The sequence below is a fragment of the Corvus kubaryi genome, unplaced genomic scaffold (assembly GCF_017639235.1).
Source record: "Corvus kubaryi isolate FWS band 111438036 unplaced genomic scaffold, C.kubaryi_AGA036_p1.0 65227, whole genome shotgun sequence".
NCBI lineage: Eukaryota > Metazoa > Chordata > Aves > Passeriformes > Corvidae > Corvus > Corvus kubaryi.
The window spans coordinates 34033-54163 of record NW_024581852.1 but is presented as its reverse complement, the minus strand read 5'-3'; the positions used below and the strand labels follow the sequence as shown (position 1 = coordinate 54163).

At 46.6% G+C, this 20131-nt stretch overlaps 1 protein-coding gene across 1 annotated transcript in view; it reads left to right on the top strand.

The window, feature by feature from the left end:
• LOC121673128 (rhombotin-1) overlaps positions 1-17204 on the top strand; it is a 54310-nt gene extending 37106 nt beyond the window's left edge. The window contains exons 3-5 of the mRNA XM_042046197.1: positions 1687-1900; positions 12606-12731; positions 16755-17204. Coding sequence (XP_041902131.1) covers positions 1687-1900; positions 12606-12731; positions 16755-16860 — 446 coding nt within the window. The 3' untranslated portion in view covers positions 16861-17204. The remainder of the gene's footprint in view (positions 1-1686; positions 1901-12605; positions 12732-16754) is intronic.
• Positions 17205-20131: the final 2927 nt, after the last annotated feature.

Here is a 20131-nt window from a genome sequence, read left to right as displayed (position 1 = left end):
TCTCAGCAGCATTACAGGTTGCATATGTGACAGTCTAACACGGGTTTTCACTTAATTATTGCAGATTTATCACTGGCATCAAAAGTTTGCTTCTAGGGATTTGGCGAGCAGGTTTTGAGTGTGCTGCAGGAGAGGGCAGGAGGCCTCTTTAAGCCTTTAGGGTTTTTGAATGTTACTTGGCCTGTCTCTGTGCTGCTGAGACCACTTTGATTACAGATGGATCAATACCTCGCTGTTTGTGTGGAGGTGTCTTAAGTGTTATTGTCATCTGCTCGCAGCTCTGACAAAGCAATTATTACTGTGCGAGTGGTGGGTTTACATGTGCTGACCATTAGGCGCTCTCAGGTCACCCTGGCTTTTAAGGAAAGCAGCACATGTCACTTACTGCAGTGGCACTTGCTCGGTCCTCTCTGGTTAAGGGACTGTTAATAATTCTATTATCAAGCTGCTACTTTCTGGGACATCCAGCGCTTCCTATAGAAAGGGTGGATTAACGTTGTGTAACAGTATATAACCAGTGACACCTGCTACTGTGCCACAGTGTCCCTTCTCATCATCTCTGCATTGCTAAAGCCCACAGTGTGCTTCTTACAGGCCCAGCATTGTCATTTTTAGTGACTGACACCAGTAAAAATAAAAATCATAACAAATTAAATCAAGGCTCTAGAGCAAATGCAATTCTGGCGTCTCAGTGAGTTAATTTCTTCTTTCATCATTTCCTGTCCTGTCCCTCACCTTGTTTATTTTTCCACCTATTGATTCCATGAAGTCCTTTCCTGCCTCGCTCTTAAACTGAGAAGAGTGACAGGTATCACGGCTGTGCCAGTGCTCACCGTGGCAGGCACTGGCTGCTTGGAGAAAAGGAAAAACCTGGAGACAGCACGGAGAGGAAGGTGGCCACAGCAAGTCTCCCCCAGCCTCCTGACCTGAGTATGCTGTCACCACCTCATACCCAGCTATGCTTGCTTTGCAGTCCCAGCAGGGACTTCCAGGGAGGAAGAAACTCCTGGCTTTTTGCTACTGTCTCCATCAATACATGAGGAGGAGGAAAGCTCTGCTTTGCTTAAAGAATGTGGCTTCACTAGTGGCAGAGGGGCACTGGTGCAGTTGTTCTCAAGGGTATTTGAATCACATTTATTTTGGAGCAGTCCCTGGCCTGCTCTGGTTTTCAGTCAGGCCTCTGTCACCAACAGGATTCACAAGAGAGGAAAAACAGTGGCATAGAACATCTTTTTATACCCACTCCTCTCCCTTCCCCATCAAACTTGATTCAGCCAAGATGCTGGACCGGGATGGGGGGGTTAGATACACTGATGGTTCTTCTGCTCTTTTTAATTGTCTGTGGCAGGTAATTAACAACACAAGGGTACAGCTAATGAGGGGAAAAAACAAATGTTGAAATTGCAGCCAGTTTATTCTGCTGCAAGATGCTTGTTAGAAAAAGTCAGGTGCGTTGTGTCAGTCCTACCCTTAGGAAAAAAGGGCTGCGTTCCTGCAAGTGTCGCACTCCCTCTTAGCCTGCGACAGCAGATGAGGTTAGAATTCCTTTGACTGTCAGCTCCTTGCAATGTGAGCTCCTTGTAATGGCAGCAGCAGCAGTGTTTGCTCACAGATCTGCCCCAAATGCCGCAGCCTGGCCGAGCTGTTTGGATGTCCTCTAAAGGAGGTGCTGTGTTTGCGTTGCAGGTGTGCCCATGTTATCCGTACAACCCAAAGGGAAGCAGAAGGGCTGCGCTGGCTGCAACCGGAAGATCAAGGACCGCTACCTGCTGAAGGCTCTGGATAAGTATTGGCATGAAGACTGTCTAAAGTGTGCCTGCTGTGACTGTCGTCTTGGAGAGGTTGGATCAACTCTTTACACAAAAGCAAATCTCATTCTCTGCCGCAGAGATTACCTGAGGTAAATAGAGGGACGTACTGTGGGCTCTTCCCGAAGCCTCTCAGCGTGCTGCCGGCTGTCTGGCTTCCCAAAGCTCTCCTGTGAACACGTGTGCTCGTGCATGGCCAGCCCTGCCCAGAAGAGACTGGAGTTTCTTCCACTGTCTAAGCAGGGCTTTTTATTTGCACTTAACGTATTTTGCAATCAGGGAGGTGAAATCCTGTTTTTAGGTGAAGGTAGAAGGAGGAGGTCATGACTTTTGTTATTATGGACTGTCAAGAACAAACTCTGCTTGCTGAGTAAATTAGGAAAAACTCTTAATTCTCCTTGCATATCAACTGAGACCTGACCAAACCTTTACCTTTTCTTTTTCAGTCATAGCTTTCAGACAGACTTCTAGTCTTGAGTAAGGTTCATCCCAAGGGGCTCTTGTCTCTTCCCTAACTAAACAGAGCAAAACTCCAAAATTACAGATCAACTTCAAAAAATGTTTCTGTCTGAGGAAGTCAGCAGAGACCATCACTAACTCGGAGCTAGAACCATCCTGTCAGTGTGTGTCTGCAATGCATAACACATGGGATTTTTTGCCTGGTGTATGGGGGTTTTGTGCAAGATACTTTATGCAAACATAAATGAATATTAATAAGACAGCAGGCCTAATGCAAATATTATTATGAGGGTCACACTGCAAAACACTCTGAGTTTTGCTTTGTTTTCCCTTTGGAAGAATGCACTTGATCTCCAGCTAATGTGTATGTTTTCTTTTATTTTTCCTCATGCACTGCTAGCATTTCCCAGGCAAGCTCAACCAGCAAAACATCTGAAGCAAAGCAAACCCAGCACGCTGCTGGAAGGCGGGGAGGTAAAATGCCTTCTAACCTTGCAGTGTTCAGGGGCTGCCTAGATTAGTGTCAGTGCTCAGATGCTTCATGTGTTGCAATGTAAAACGCATTTCTGAAAATCTTCAGTAAATATTATCTCAGTAAACTTGAACAAACAAGTTTCTCCTTCTAAAGATGAGAGATTAAGCGCTGAGCCAAACAGAAGGACTGAGTCTATCAGCTGCCATGTGGGAGCTGCCACCTTGCCCTTCAGCCCAGCAGTGCACAAGAGCATCCTGCTCACAGGAGGGTTTTGGAGCTGAAACTCTTCAGGGCACACATGAAATATCCCAGCTGAAATTCTGCCACACAGGCAGAAGTTGAAGCTCCATATCTGGTTAGGTGGGGCGTGTCCCCAGAAGTGAGGAGGAGCTTGGGTAAGGGTGAACACATCTGAGGTGGAAAAGACAGGATAAGCAGCCCGTGGAAAAATGGAACGGGTGTGATGAGGAAAGAGTCAACTATCTTCACTATAATGAAATAATTTTTGTACCTTCCCTAAATCTGAATATTTACTAATGTCACAAGTCACTTGCTCTGGAAGCATCCCTAACGCTGTCTGTGCTAAGGTAAAAAAAATTGAGCTCCAGAAGGTTCAAATTCAACACAGAGATTTCTACCCCCAAATTAGCATTTTGGTTCTTCTTCAGCTTAGCTATACTTTTTCTGTGTTGTGGACATAATTCTGATGTGTCAGTGAAGAATATTTCGGTTCTTCGCTTTGTGAGGAAGTCTTTCATTGCAGTATCACAATTGGGTCATGCTAGATACTATCACAAGGACCCCCAAAATCTCTTAGGAGAGCTACTTTCAGGAATAGTTTTGTTTCCAGGAAGAACAGCTGCATTATTTTCTGAAGTATTTGTTTGTACTTTATCTTGTTTATACATTATCTTTTCTTTATCTTGTTTGCACCCAGCTTGCCAAGTGATCCAGGTCTCTCCATCTGTCATTCTCCACTTCATTATTTATCACTTCTCTTGACTTTGTCATTTCTGGTCTTGAAAAAGTGTTATACTTGTGGTTTTGTTTTTTTTTTCTATTTGACCCTGAAGATAGATATTCAGCTTTATTCTATGTATTGCAGAACCCTGCTACAAATACTGAGCTGGACAGTGTTTCCAGTTTACATTTGCTTTTTGAGACCTGTGAGCTACCCCATGTTTTGTCCATTTAATAAGCACCGCATTGATTTTGGTTTATTCTAGTTTCATAACAAAAATAATGTGTGGCATCAAAGCAGACATGTTAAAGTGCCAAAGGACAGCACTATTGATGCTGTTAGGCTTAGAGGAACCTTTCTATATCACTGGAGTTGTAGAGCACTCCTTTCTTTCCTTGGTTTATCCCGAGAATGCTGCTTTGAGGTGGAAAAGCTTAATCTGTGATTTTCCCACTGGCCCCTAGATGATGTGAATTTTCTGGGGCACACCAGAAGCCTGTGCTGCAGATGGAAAAGAAGCCAGGCATTGCAGACCCCAGGAAATGGCCCATGTCCCAGCTTTGAGAAGAGAGGGCAGTTCATGATACGAACTATGGAAGGCAACAGTTGGGACTTGTGTTTGACCATGGCCATACAGCTTCTGTCACAGCACCAGTTAAATGTAGTCTCTGGAACAAACTTCTGTGCCTGAAAGGGGTCTTGTAACACCTCTGTCTCCGGTTTTCGGGTTGGAATAGTTCCTGGCCCAACAAGGGGGAAGTCTGTTGCTATTTGTGCAGCATGGCTAAACTGTGAAGACTTATGTGGCCTTTACATTAAATATTTCCCCCCATCTGAATTTAGGGTGTTAGAGCTTTGAGTGTTTTTGTTGGGAAGAACAGTATAATTGTCATATCCTAGGAAATTTGACCTGGACTCGGCTAGAAAGGAATAATAATGAATTCTGTAACAGTGTTGTTAATTAGCTTTCAGCTGTTTAGGCAGCTTTACAGATATCATGGCTTTTATTCTTACTAATAAGTAAATTTAGTTTATACTGGGTTTTTTTGGGGGGTTCTGCTGAATTCCTGGGATCTGTTCTCCTGAAGCTAAGAAACCCTTTCAGGCTCCCAGGATTGGAATAAGGGCATTGGTACACAGTCCCATATTTATAGAAATATAAAGCAATTTTTTTAGTTTAAAACATCTTGTGTTGGCTTCTACATATAATATTTCTTTCTCCCTCTATTTAACTATTAGTTCTATTAATAGAAGGAGCTAAAGTTGCCATCACGATCTTCTCTACTGTTTGTTCCCTCCTGGTAATTTGAATTTCTCTTCTTGGCAAATTAACCATTCCTGTCATTATATAATTCCTTCACATTAGTAGTTTTAGAGTTTCTATCCACGTTTTTTTTCCTTGTTGAACAACTCACAGTATTTGGTCTACTAGTCAAATTTCAGCAGAACTCGTTCCTAAAAACAAGTTTTCATACTTCACAATGTAGTTGCACCCCAAAGGACTGGAGAACAGTCAGAGGAATTCAGCCAGAGGGCTCCTGGAATAGTCTGTTGGCAATTTGCAGCTCTGGGACCCTCCTGTGCCACCCCTCCTGAGGGCAGGTGTGGATGAACCACGGCCACTGCAGGGATTGGGGCGAGGGATGGACCTGTGGCAGAGGGTCGGGACAGGAGCACGGCCAGCTCCGTCCCCGCTGTGGCAGCGTTCCTTTGGAGCTGGCTTTGTCCCAGGCACTGGGAGCACGGTGGGCTGCCAGCTGTGTGTGCTGATCCTCGGTGGGTTTTCAGCAGCAATCTTTCCAACGTGTTCCAGGAGCTGCGAGCCGACCGCAGCCTGATCATTTGTTTCAAAAGATAAACTGTCGTCATTGCTTGTGAAGGAACATTTGTTAACCTTCACATTTCATAAAACACTTTCTTGCTCATTTTTTAATCATGAAAGATGAAATTGGATCTCGAGTTGTTATCCTTGTGGTATCACCTCAGTCTCCAGCTGTGTCTCGATGTATCTTTCAATACATTTCGTCTCAGCAAATAGATTTACCATTTGTTCCATAATCACAGTTCCAGCATTCCTACCTCTAATTATTTTTGATAAGCAAATGCTATTGAAGGAACTGCTTCTGGGACAGAGCAGCTTAGCATGCAGGCTCAGATGGCTCCTCGCAGCCCCCACGCAGCGATGTGTGTTTGTTCCGAGGCATAATTAAACATTCACCAAGCTCCGCTTCACAGGGACGGGCCGGGTGTTGCATCAGGATTTCCCATGAGGAACTGACAACTTAAATTTCACTGTGAAGTGCTGATGAAGAACGTGATTTTTCCTTTTTACTCAGCATGGTGCCCTCACACGAGCAAAGGCAAGTCGGGCTTGCTTTGAGAGGAGCAGAACTGTTGCTTCTGCGTGTTTGATATGCTGGCGTTGGGAAAGTTTTTCATCAGGTAAACTGATTGGAGCCTTAATTAGACTCCAAAGAAAGCTCAAAACCTGCATTAAAAAATGATGGTGAATCAGTAAAAGAGAAGGGCTTTCTGGGAAACCCTGATGCTGTTCTCAGTGGGTTTCATGGCAGTTCTTTTCACCCACCTTCCCACATCAGGGCTGCAAACTCGGCACGGCATCGCTCTGCACCTGGTGTTGGTGCCTTCAGGGAGCAGAGCAGCCCTCTGCATCCTGTCTGAGGGACGGGGACCTCCTGGCAGGACTGCCATTCCCTGTCACCCCTCAGCACTGATTGTATCATGGAGGCTTGAATGCCACCCTCAGCAGCTCCTGCTTAAATGACTCAAATGCTGAGTCCTGGGGTTTTTGCTCTACTCCAAACACCCCGGGGCATTCATTCTGTCAGTGAATCACTTTAGGAGCCCTTTAGGTGAAGTGTTCTGCATCTGGCAAATGTGCAGGGTTTAATTTTCTTGTGGGATAAGAGCACAAACACGGGTGCCCTGCTCTATTGGCACAGGAGAATGTGGACAAATTCCCTCCTCCTGGTGGCCTTCCTCGAGTCAGTGACAACAGCCCTGAGCCAAACCACTAAACCACGGCTGGATGTGTGAGAACAAGCCTTTGGGAACCGAGATGTGTGTGCCCCAAGAGACAGAACTTCAGTTAATCTCCCCAAGACATCACCAATACTCCAAGTGTGGCTTCAACCTGCAGAAGCTGCAGCACCTTTGAAGCAGGAAGGAGAGAATTTGGGACATTTTTTTTCCTCTGGAGAAGCACAGTGTGCATGCACGCACCAGGAGCATGCCCTGCCGGATTTTCAAGGGACATGTTCAGCGTGGGAAGGAGAGGTATAAATGCAGTGTGTCTGAACAAATGGTGTCTGCTCAGAGCCTAAAAATGTCACTAGACAGAAGTGCTGCTTTTGCCTCGCAATAGGGAGTGTCTTGCATGCTACATAGGACACCCTCACTTCTACGCTTGGTGTCTGTACAGATTAAGGAGGATTAATTAGGCTCAAAATACAATGTGTCTTGGCAATATTGGTGTGCTTTGTGGTGTTAAAGTACAGATTTTTTTTTTTTTCCTCCACAGTAGCTGGGTTTCTCACAGCCTGTGCCCGTACTGTTTGTTTGTTTGCTTTTTGCCCTTTTTTTTTCCATCTCCACAACTTCTCACTGAGGAGGAAAGCTAATGGGGAGTAATTCTGCCTGGCTCTGGTACACTAGCATGCCTCCAGCACTTTCAGCTTTGCCGTTTTCTGACTGCTCTGTTTAAACTCTCCTAAGAGGACGTTGTTGCACTTGTGTTCAGCAGTGCCAGAGCAAGGATGGGCTTAAGGTCAGCAGCTACAGTTATACCATGGGAACGGATGGGGCAGGGGAGGAGCACTTGGACTTCTCCTACCTGCTAATAGTCCCAACCCCTCTGTAAATATCTGCTGGAAAGATGGAGGGAGAGGCCACAGGAGTAAAAATAAGTGAACATTCAGATGTGTCCTTCAAGTGAAAACAGACTCCCTTGAGCAACCTTGAAGTTCACGCCCAGTAATCTCTGAACCAGTGTGGCCACTTGGCCAGGGGCTGTTCCGTACTGGTTCAACTCCCCCTGCCATGCTGTCCTTGAATGCCAAACCCTTTGGCATGCGAGATGTAAATTCTTTGGGATTGAACTTGAAGGCTTCATGAGAGGACAGCTTGACCAACTTCATTAGTATCAAAATGCATTTCCTTTCCTTCAGCTGACACGACTTCCCACTGCAGCCCTGACAACGGCGTTCTGGATAGGAGGGTGCACCAGCTAATATGTATTTACAGTGCTGATCTCCTGTCACTGAGGCTTTCTCTAATATTACACAAAGGCTGATCACAGGGAAGTTGTCTGAAGTTGCTTTTAAGCTTATTCTTTTTATCTTTTTAGTGATGTTCAGGCTTTCCCTGCATTTATTGGTATATTCAATTTTCCAGTCAAATCACGCTTGTAGCTCAGCATATTTCTGATATCCACAGGTGGGAAAAATACTGATTGCAGTATTTAAGAGCCACCCTCACTGAAAAACCAGTTTGTGGTTTGTTTCAAAAGGTGGGGACGAAATCGTTTCTTTTCATGATGATGGGTTTCAGGTACATAAAGCACGTCTTGTTCTACAGCAGGTCCTGATGAAACTAAGAAATAAACAGCAGCAGAGAAGGTGTATGGGAAAACCCCTGTCACCTGGAGAAGATATGAGTATGGAGTTCCATAGCTCTTCTAAAACTTGCACATCCAGATAATCTGGATATATAAACATGTAGAAAAATGTATAGTTGTACACAATCTCTACAAATGTAGATATTTATCTGTAGGTTAGTGTTCAGTCCTCTTTCATTTCATAATTCTTATCTTTCAGTGTTGACAAAACCCCCTTTTTTGGGGAGGGATTGTCAGTCTCGACTCAGCTGTTTGAATTTTGAACTTGTTTTGTGTTTAAAAAATCTGACTGACACTGCCAACCTTTCCTTTCTGTACCACTCATTATTTATATGTGCCTGTCCTTCTTCCTCTTTTTTTGTCTCCTGTGGAGTCAACAGCTCCAAAATTTTTACTCTTTCTGCAGAGGGAAGATTTTCTCCTTCTTTTTTGATTGCAAGCTGCTATCTAGTCAGACACCAGGCTAGAGGGGGCGAGAAGAAATGGAGACTCTCTCCTTGTAGGCAATGACTAAACCAGATTGTTGTTCCTAGTGGTGACAGAAATAGGCAATCAGGTTCTCAGTTTAGCCCCCCAAACATCTTGTTTGAATGAAAAATCTGTTAAAAGGTGCTAAACTTAACGTGTTCATATGAGAAGTTTCTTACTGTTTTCCCTCCAGTAAGAACCCTTTACCATTCTTCCCCCACCCCCCCCCCCAAAAAAAAAAAAAACCCTGCAGGGTGCTGTGACATTGCCGTAGTTTGAATTAACTTGAGTTGTACTCAAGGAGCTGTTGAGGTCCGGATCACCATGCAGAAGACTGCTCTTTAGCCCAGACAGGACTACATAAAACCCATCCTTTGACAGTTGCCTACTGCTTCCAGGAGCACTCCCTTCTTTTCCCATTAATTCATTTGCATTCAGGGCTGCTCCTGTGTGCCAATTAGCTTTAATTTTTACTATACACACTGACATCAATGGCCAATGAGAACAGAGCATAGCAGGGTTTCTAGTGTGCCCATAAACTACAGAAAATTGTCCTTGGACAAACTCCTGCTTTTAGACTGGCTGACAACAATAGACATGGTTAAGTTCAGGCTAAGAGCCATTAAACATAATTACTACCACAGGCTAAAAGTTTAATTGTGCTAAATTTTAAATCTGCATAGTCTATGCTTATTTACAAGCTGGCTGGGTCTTCCTGTTACATAAAGGGGAATAAATCTGTACTTAAGAATTGTTGCCTTTTAACTTCAAAGGGAAGTGAATAAATAGGGTTTTTCAGAAGAAGCAAAACAACCCCAAACTGAAAACTTTCTGTATTTCCAGCTTCTTTTATGCCAATGGCTCGGAGCTGGTAAGTAGAGGCTAAACATCTTCTGATAGATTTTTCTGATGCGCTTCAACTTCGTGTGTGTGAAAGCGTGAGAGAGTGTTGCATCTGTTACGAAGGTGTCTGGGGGACAGAATGCAGATCAGTTTGTTCATGTGGGGTTATTTTAAATTTAACCACAGATGGGGCTTGGGGCAGAAGGCTTTTCCTCCTGTTCCTTCTCTTCTCTCCCTCCTTCCAATAACATTAAGCTCCCCACTTCAGAAAGTTTCAGCTCAAGTTGCTTCTGGATCAGGAGATGTCAGAGGTGGCAGGTTTTCCACAAGCAAACAAGAAGAGGGAAAAGACTCCATTCATTTTGCGTCTTCTTCCAACAGATTGAAAAAAAGTCGTGTTCACTGAGGTACAAGTTACAGCGTATTTTTAGAAGGATGGTGAATATATGGGGCTCTAAATCACTCCCCGAAAAGCAGATTAAAATTAGGAGGTGCTAGAATAAGTGTGAAATGTTCATCTGTTGGGAAAGGGAGGGTGTGGAGGGCTGTGAAACTTGCTAGAAGAGAAAAAGATTAGCACACCGACTCGCTGGAAGCTACGTTATGTAGACATTAGAAGGCAACACGATTTCAGCTGGACAGAACATAAGCTTCAGATCTCATGCAAACAGTCAAAGCTGTTTAACAATTGGTTTACCCCCAAAACCCCTGAAAGGAGACAGGTGAATACGATGCCAAATACATTTTTCATGTTTCTTAAGCTAACTGTTTAAATAGTTAAGTGAACATCTGTCCAAATTTCCCCATCATTTCCATTTAGAAAAGTCTCCTATTTGAAGGCTGAAGAAAAGCACCTGCTTAACAATGCAAATGGTGCTGTCTGGGGCCCCTTTATTTTGTTTAATCTAGATTGAGCTCCACACAACTGTGATGCTAATGAATAATGGATATTTTATACTTGTGCATGTAGTAGTGCTGGGCACAGAGCAAATCTAGGATTAACCTCCCAGTTTCCCTGCCTAATGCATTTGACTCATTTTTTTGAGTTTGGTGTGACTTGGGTACTCTAAAAACGGATGCCTGGTTTTATGGGAAATGGGAAAATCCTGGCAAAAGCTGTCAGGCTTTGCTGTGCCCAGGTGGAAAGGGGCTGCTACGCTGAGGAAGGGAGGGATGTCTGGAGTAATGGCTTGATTTGTGAGTGGGTGCTGAATGAGAGCCAAGGCGTTCCAGGGTGGAGACCTGGACGCTTCTCAGTGCCGCATTTTTCCAGTCCAGTCTGCTGGCGTTAGGCAGCTGAGGCCCATGCCCAGCTGCCTCCCCTGCCTGGCCTGCCTGTGGGGGCAGGAGCAAGAGCTTGCAGGGAGAAAGGGGCTGACTTTTGCTGGTGCAAATGATACAGCTGGGATTTTACTCTGCCTTTCAGCTTTCAGGTGACGGAATTGTAGGGCAAGACGTTTCAGTACTCCCTTTGCGAGTTTTCCATCCTGCACAAGTGTTTCTGTTTTGGCTTGCATTGTTTTGCTCTCAGGGAAAACACAGTGCTGTTTCTTCACAGGAAGGCCTGGGGTTTTCCGGCCAGGCCTAATGAAAGACCACTGATACCACTTCTAAAGAAAAATAAGGGTGGGCTTTCTTACAGCTGGAGAGCGAGCTGACTTCAGGAGCACGGCAGTGGAGGAGGGTGGGAGAGTTGTGTGGAGGTTTCTGTAACGCTGCTGGGTGTTTTAATTCACAATTACTGGCCAGTAATAATTAGTATTGATTAGCTTGGAAATTGCAGGTTTAGAAATTGGTTATAGATTTTCCTGATGCTTCTCATCTGTGTGTTGTGGAATCAGCCAGAACCGATGGCTTGAAGCAAACCGTGAGCCCAGATCTGTCTGCGGGCAGCGGCGCGTTGCGTGCGCAGAGCTAATGGCCAGCAGGGATCGTACGTCTTGAGGCTCATCGCCCCCAAAATACAATTTCTATCATCTTCTAGGCCAAGTAACTAACCATATGCCTATTGACCAGAGGCTGGGGTGAACCTTGGTTCTGTCAGCCCGTGGATCAGTGCCCCCGGCCGGTTGGCGCGGCTCCGATGCCGCAGTGGCACCGTGCCCCTGGCACACACGGGGTCTGCAGGGACACCTCGGGCGAGGGGGCCGCAGGAAGGATGCCGCAGTCTTGCTTGAGTCCCCCGACGGGAGCTGTAACAGCAGCAGACATCTGGGGAGACAGATAGTGAAAGCCAAGATGGAAATGGCAAAGCTTCCAGTGCTGAAGGGCTGTCCTGGAGGAGCGGGGAGCTGAAGTGGAACGGCTGAGCATGCTGTTCAGGCCGCCGTGGAAGGGCTTAGCTGGCTCCCGGGAGGGCTGGGGAGGCAGGAGGAGGGGGGCACAGCCGGGGAGGAGGGCTTGCTCTCTGAGGTGCCTTGCGAAACGCTGGGCACTCGTTGCAAGAGAAGTCGTGCTTTTTCTTTTTAAACAGCAGGTAAGTGAGGCTCTTCCTGAGCTCTGTTACAGCGCTGCCTGCCAGGATTGGCAAAGTTTGCAGGACTTCTGTGTCCTGCTGCCAGCCTGTCCCTCCGTCAGGCTGCGGCCAAGTGCAGCATGCCCATGTGGAGCAGGACAGGCAGCTCCCAGCACCTACCCCACTGCTGCAGAGAGGCAGATAGTTTTTGACTGAAATTTTGTGAGCCCCAAAATAGTGCTCTAAGTGTTTAATGCTTTTCTCCATTAGACAGCAAATTAGCCCTAGGCTCACAAACCAAATGAAGTTTCATCTCGATGATCGGAGCCTGCTCACCAGGCAGTTTTATCCCAAGTTCCCTCACGCTGGTTGGTCAGTGAAATGGAGACTGCAACTTCTATTTATTGGTGCAATACAGTATTTGATACTGCTAATTACACTTAATTAGTCCTTCCACCATTTAATTAAAATGGCTTCTAATGATTGTGCTTCTTTGGCAGGCTCTTTGGTACCACCGGGAATTGTGCTGCCTGCAGTAAACTGATCCCTGCCTTTGAGATGGTGATGAGGGCCAGAGATAATGTTTACCATTTGGACTGCTTTGCCTGTCAGCTCTGCAACCAGCGGTGAGGACACAGTTATTGTACACACAAACTGATTTATACCTTTGCCCGTGAAATAGGGGAAATGTTTGATGCACACTGCCCGTCTGGGGCTCGCAGCCTGCTGGCAGGGCTCGGGCTGGTTTGCCAGGCTGACCTGGGGGATGCATGTAAGTACCTGTAGCCCTTTTACTGCAAATCCCCTTGGAGCTGGTGGGAGTTGGAGGGGCAAGGGGGAGGACATAGACACAGACTGTACAGCTGCTGCTGAATAAAACAAACTGCTCCAGCGTCCTTTCAGGATCTACCCTCTTTGCAGAAGGCAGACGATGGTGAATGGACCTCCTCTGGCAAACTGACGTTATCTCGCTTAAATCATGTTTCTGACACGCTCAAAACTGGGGATGGAAAAGAAGAAGGATAAAGAGAAGGGGCAGGAAGGAGAAAGATACTCTGGCTGAGCCCTTTCCAGCACTAGGAACAAATCCCTTCAGTTGTTGTGTAACTAACAGGGCATCTTGGTGGTATCATTTTGAGTGGGGCTTACGTGTTTCTGCAGGGTTTTACCCAGTGGAAGATGCCTATCAGAGAGTATAATAAAGCATCATGCACAGTGTTTTCACTTTGACTACCTGTAGCCAGTTGAATCTGGGAGGGCCATGAAAAATCTTGCCGTGTTAGTTGGTCATCGTAGGCAGAATGGAAGCCCACAGAACCAGACCGTGTCACCTTCTGATGCATCCATCTGTCCATCCTTGTCTAAGATAGACCTGAAACTGCTTGCTGTCCTTACTGCTTGCTTAGTCAGGCTGTACTGACTGCCCAGGGTCCAAGGGCTGTGCTGGGGTTCCTGTTCTGGGTCTGTGGTTGTGTTTCTCAAAGATGAAACTAGGATGCCGTGCCTCATCCCGTGGGAAAGTGTGAGAGAGATGACAAAACTTGTGGGAAGATGGAGAACCCAATTCTGTAAAAGTCAAGCTAAAAGCCTGACTTACACATGCACTGCTCACTCCAGAAAAGAGTCACAGTGGGATCTCTCATGAAGCAGCCATACATGTGTGAATGCAAACCCCTGCCGCCTTGCCCCTGAACTTGGGAGATCCTGTCCGATTCTGCTCTCGCACCCTCTGACAGCCCTAGAGATGAATTTGGTGTCAGCAGGTTGGTGCCAGAGCACGGAGGAGGCGGCTGCGGTGGCTCCCCTCACTCACTGAAGGCGGGGGCAGTGCTTGTTGGAGGCACAGAGCTCCATGGATGCTGTCGCCTGCACGGGCGCGGTGGCAGTGCCGGGCGGCAGTGACATCTAGTGGCTCCTGGCCTTGGGCTCCCTGCGGAAGCCACGCGGGAGCTTTCAGTTGCCCGGTCTTGTTTGGTGACGCTTGAACACAGAGCTGATCCCCTCGTTCCCCTAGATGCTCCTTCCACACTGCTACAATCACCAGTCGGTTCTGGGATTTGTCTCCGGACTCGGGCGTGTTGTGGGTGCTGCCAGGCTCGGCCCTCAGGAGCATCTCTTTCCAGCCTCCTGATGATTCCTGGGCAGGAGAGGGGTGCTCCCAAACTCCACCCCAGAACTAGGGCTGGAGCATCTCAAATGTCCCCTCAGGCAGAGGCACGTCCCAGCTCTGGGCTGCACAGGCAGGAGTGCTAGACTGGCCTTGGAGGTCTGCAGGATGAGTATCTGTCACCAACCCCCTACTTCACCCTTCTTCTCTCACGGAAAAACCCAGTGCTGCCTACTTTTCTTTCTCAGGAATTTCTTTTAAATTTCACCCTTTATTTCAAAGACTCCAGAGCATCTCCCTCCCTCCCTTTCCTCTCCAGCTGCCAGTGTGGTCCCACTCTGCCCTTCAGACAACCTCCAGGGCTGTCACTGCCCGGCAGGAGAGCACAGGTAATCCCCCGTTCTGGCAGAGTTGTGCTGTGATGCACAAGGGATTTGTTCAGTTTGTGAGGGGCTGAGTTGTTCTGAAAGATGGGCTACGTGTAGATTCTTACTTTTGGCTGAGGCCAGAGGGCTACAAATTTTCATGACTTACTCTGTAGCGATTTTGGCTTGAAAGGGCAGAATGGAAGTGATCCTGTAAGAGATGACACTGAGAACAGTGAGATTAAGTAAACCTAAAGTCAAAATTGCAGAGGTGGATGCCAGTCCTAGTTCTGAATTGGAAACCTCACCTGAAACCCTTTCTTGTTCTTCAGCTCTGAAGAGATTTGATGATGAAGACCTTTCCTTAGATCTCTTCCAGTTTACTTGCCGTTCTATAGCTGGACTCTGTAGAGAGTGCTGAATCTATCACAGCAAAATGTCTAATATTTTTACCAAGTGTGCAGTGTTTTCATTACTGTATTCCCTAAAACATCAGGTTTGCAGCAACTCCTGCATTACTACTCAGCCCTTTAAACCCCCAAATTCTCCAGCTCCTCCTTTGGCTCCTCTAGACCCAAAACCAGGTTTAGCAAGAGACAGCTGTTGACGATGCTGGTGGCAAGAGTAATTTTTGCATTTCTCTTCCTGGAGATTTATATGGCTCTTAAGGTGGGGATAAGTAGTGAAAAGCAAGCAGATGTGTCTTTTATTCATTGTGAGAAAACCAGCTTCTGGGGAAGGTGGTCATAAGGAGAGTGTGTGTGCTGTACTGTTTTTTACCATAAAAGCTGTTGATTTAAATTAGGAGTAATTTTTATCTATTTAATATACAGAAAAGGTTGAATTTCAGAACTACTTGAGCATGTGCCACAGAGGGAAGAAGATGGAAGGTCTTCAGTGAAATCCTATGTAGTGTGAACCAATGCCCAGTTCTCTCTGCACCAACTTGGCAAATTAATCAGCTTATTTGCAGGTGTCCAGTTGGAGAAAACTTGTGCCCGTGTTGGCCCTATGAAGGAGCTCTAAAATTATCAGTCCTGTTCTTTTGGCAGAAAATACTCAGTTTTATGGGGATGCTCTGCCTGAAGCTGCCTGAGTTACAAATGATGAAAGCACTTTAGACAAGGAGTAGGCAGTGCCAAAGCTCTCCCTGGGAGCAGGGGAAATGGGCATTTGAGGTCTGCTAAGTCTCCTGAGGATTGGGTCATCTCCAATTATCTTCCTTCAAAGCCCAGTGGATATTTAGCCTTGCCAGAGGCTGGTACCTACCCCTTCCTCTCTCCAGAGCTGCCTGGAGGCACAGTGCCTGACCCAGGGTGTCTCTCTGCTTTAGGGACCTGAGGCTGATTTCAGACTCAGCTCTTGGCGCAGCCTGTGCTCTGGTCTGTCACTGCCCTGCCAGTGTGATGGACAAAAACCAGCCCCTGAATTGGGTGCAGAGAACATTATTTGTTATCTTAGAAGTAAAGATTAGCTTCTGATTCCCGAGCAAGCAGGCAGGGCGGGCAGAGCTATTGGCTGCCAAGTTGCACCTCTCCAATCTTATATGTGGAACTTTTTTGACCTTAATGGTCAAATAAAATTGTTAAATATCACAAGCTTCTCTGTCAACTTCAAGACAAACAGAACAATTTACATGGTATATAGAGAGCAGTGCCCTTCGCTCAATGAAGATAAAGGTTAGGAGTCCAGCCACCGAGAAATTTCTATTTATTGTTCAGCACTGTACACAAGGGGGTGAGGGAGGACTTAATAGCCAGTCCTTGCCTGGAAATTAGTGTAAATACTGCTTCACCCAAGGGAACTGTGGAAATGTGGATACCAGCAAAAACTTCAAATAGGCTCCGTGTAATATTGCCCGCTTGATTTCCTGGCTGGAGAGCCAATACCTCTTGTCTGCAGGGACAAATCCCTTAACTGCTCCCAACCTCCTCCTGCAGCTGCCATGCAGAGAGTGGGACCTGCCCCCTGAGCTGCTCCCTGTGGCCTGGAGCCAAGCATGGATGTGCCAGGGAAAGGGACAGCAAAACCCCAGGACAGCAAGGGGTTTCAGCACTGGCAGAGCTAGAAATCACACTCTGCTCACCAGAGCTGCCTTCAGACCCAAACCGCCTCAAATTCCCCCCGAAGTCACCTCCGTTCATACTCACGCCCACTAATCCTTTTTCATCTTCCAGATTCTGCGTGGGAGACAAGTTTTTCCTGAAGAACAACATGATCTTGTGTCAGATGGACTACGAGGAAGGGCAGCTGAATGGGAGCTTCGAGTCCCAGGTTCAATAACAGCCCCTGCTTTGCTGGAGCACTGTGGGATGGGCGCTTGGCCGCACGAGCAGCGAGGGCGTCTGTCAGCTTGCCTGCAATATTTTTTTAATTCTTGGTCCAGAGAGGACTATATACATTGTAGTACTTTTCCCCCCCAACACAAAGCAGTTACAATTTTAGATGTACAGTTGTGCCTGCTTAGCTGAGCACTGCATTGCTTGTATGTTTGTGAGTTTTTGGGGTCTGGGGGAGGGCTCTGTACAGTCTGTTTTCTGTATATAAACTGGAACATTTATTTTATGAAAAATGTAATGCAATTTTATTACTGGTGTGAATTAAAAATTATGAATGTTTCCTGGTCATCTTTGCTGTGGTTTCTTCCCCGTGTGGCAAAAGCCTGTATTTCCTGTGCTTTATGCTGAGCAGACTTGGAAACGTGTACATAAATCCCTGGAAACTGCATGGATCACAGCAGAGGCAGGTTCTCTCATAATAACCGGGTAAAATGCTGCTGCAGGGTTGTGGACACTTCCATCCAACCACCTGCTTCCCCGTAGAATGGGAGGGAATGAGCTGGGGGCAGGTGATGGCTGGGAGCCATCGGCACCGCTGGCGGGGTCCCACCGAGGCTGCTGTGCCGTGCTGAGCTGCTGGCTGAGAGGCTCCTTGTGGATGCAGACAGAGCAGTTCCACGGAATTCCTGCTGGCTGGCTCAAACGGTGTCTCCAGTCTGGGCTGCGAGGAGCAGGCTCCCTTCAGCCCTGCCAGTGGGTGCCTGGGCATTGATCAGAATATTAATTTCAAGGCTTTGCTAGGCAGTGGGATTTTCCCGTGGGGCATCACTTGTCCAGGTCAGAGCTGCTGCGAGAGCTGATGTCAGGGCTGGGACGTGACCGGGCGCTGATGCAGCAGATCCCTGCTCCCAGCCCTTTTTGCTTACTCTGTGCCAGGTGCTTTGACCTCTCACACAATAAAAGTGATCAGATTTGAGGCATCTCCCGGAGAAAAAATTCTGAACTGTGTTCCTGCTGCGATGCTTTGTGCAATGATTTTCAAGGTTATGCAATTCATGTGCAACCCACTGGACTGTATCAAACACATTTCTTTGTATAGTGAGTGTCACTTTAATATAGTGCACCAGTAGCTGTAAAGGATGGTTGCAATTCTATTTATTTTGTCTTCGTGCTTTTTCTTAGATTTACCCCTCTTTCCTTTAATAAATAGACACCGACTACTTTTTTTCTGATGTGACTTAATTGGTTGCTGGTCCTGGGTCGCTTGTGTGTGCTCTCTGAATTGCAAATGCCAGATGCAGTGCAGCTTGGTGCTGCTCTGCCTGTTGCATGAAATGCTTTTATGTACGCCTGTGCTGAATAACAGCTAAGCAGAAGCAAAACACCACCAGACATTTATCCTGCTTCAAAATACTGCCTGTCATCTGGAGCTACCTCAGACATGTGGATTGATTGAGTGATTTTCCTTCGCAAACAGATGTTTTGGGTTGGGAGACCCAGTATAAAATGCGTGGCCTCATCCCTTTTTATTCCCATAAACATGGAATAGCAGTTATAGAGCCACTTATAGCTGCCTATGGATATAGGGTGTTCAAACTGCCATTCTGTTTTAGTGCTTCGTGGGGTTGGAGGAGATTGTCTTTTGAGAAACTGTGAAGTTGATGCCCTTTTTGTAGGGGCTATCGGAGGCAGCCACCCTGGGGCTACAGAAGGAGCAGCTTGTTGCCCAAATGTTTTGATTCCTTGCTTTGAAATGGGCTGCCAGACAGCCACTCCCCCTGCCTGTGCTCTGAGTCGATGCCTGCCTGCCTGCCCGCCCATGGGATTTACTGCAATCCAGCACACAATGGCAGTGCAGGGCTGCTGTCCCACGGTGAGGAAGGGAGTGGTAAAATCAAACCAAAACCACTCACCAAACAAGCTGGTGGGGCTGTTCAGTTTCAGTTCAGATTCTTAAGCAAGGCTTTGGTACCAGTTTAAAAATCGAGTCCTTCAGAGAAAGGTACCTGTGTTACACCATGGCCCATGAATCAGGTGGGAGGAAGGCCTGGGGCAGGACACAACTTCTCAGTGCTGAATGGGGTGTGGCAAATGTCCAATTGTCATGTATTATTAATAAAAATACAAGGGAGAAATTGTGCAGCATCCGTATTCCTCTTTTCTGTGTCTACACAGCAGACAAGGCCTACCTGCCACAGCCCGTGGCCCCAAGAGCATTGGAGGTGGGATACCTTTAGAATAAAAATCCCAGGAGGACAATGCAATCATGAATTCTTGTCTGAATGCTGCAAATTTGCTTAATAGAAACAAGTGCTGGAGTGCAGACCTGCTGTTGAATAATCGCTTCCACTCTGTGGAGCAGAGCATGGAAACCTTTTGATGGTGTTACAGTCATCACTTGGCATAAATATTCATTCAAGGAATCAGAGCAGAGTAAATGGCATTTTAGCCACTAATCATTTAGTATTAGCAGATAGCCTTTTTACTGCTAAAGATAACCACTGCCTAATCAGTTTAGTGACCACTGGCATATAGTATGACATTTAAGCCTGTGCCTCAGTCCCCGCATTGAGGACACGGCTGCCGGTGACCCCTCTGCCCAAGCCCCCATTGTTCCCTGTGTCAGCCCCAGCTGCCAACTGCACTCAACTGGCTTTAACTTCTGCATTATCTGCCATTTGCCTCCTTATCTTAGATCAAAGAGGAATTTTAAGTTCATACTACAAATGTTAAAATCTAGGATCTTCTGTCTCTCTTACTTTTTGTGGTTGGGGCTAATGGCTGATCACAGCGCAGTCTGATTTTGAGATTAAAAAACAAGCCAGTGTTTAAAGGCAATCAAAATCTTAGGCTTCGTCTCCATTCATCTTTAATGCTGGTGTAATTGCTGCACAGATTCTGGCTCTTCCTGCAGACTTAATTTATTTTATTTTTGGAGCATGCCCCCTGTCTGTCAGAGGGATGTTATACTTCCCTGAGCAGCATTAGCGCTATTGAGCACTGCGCCACCGGCAATGCGGCTCACCCCATTTCATATCTTGCCAAACAAGTTAATCTAATATTAACAGCGGTTTGTTACCTCGTTGTTAGCTTAATTTACTTTACAAGAAATGCTATATTTGCGTTCCATCCCTCTGTCATTGGCTTATGAACCGCGCTTCCCAAGGCCAAGAAGGGATGGTTCGCGCCGCTCGGCGCCAGTCCCTCGGCGCGGCACTGCCGCACAGGGGAGGGGGCCATCACCCCCACCAGGCATCTTCCCTAATTGGCATGGG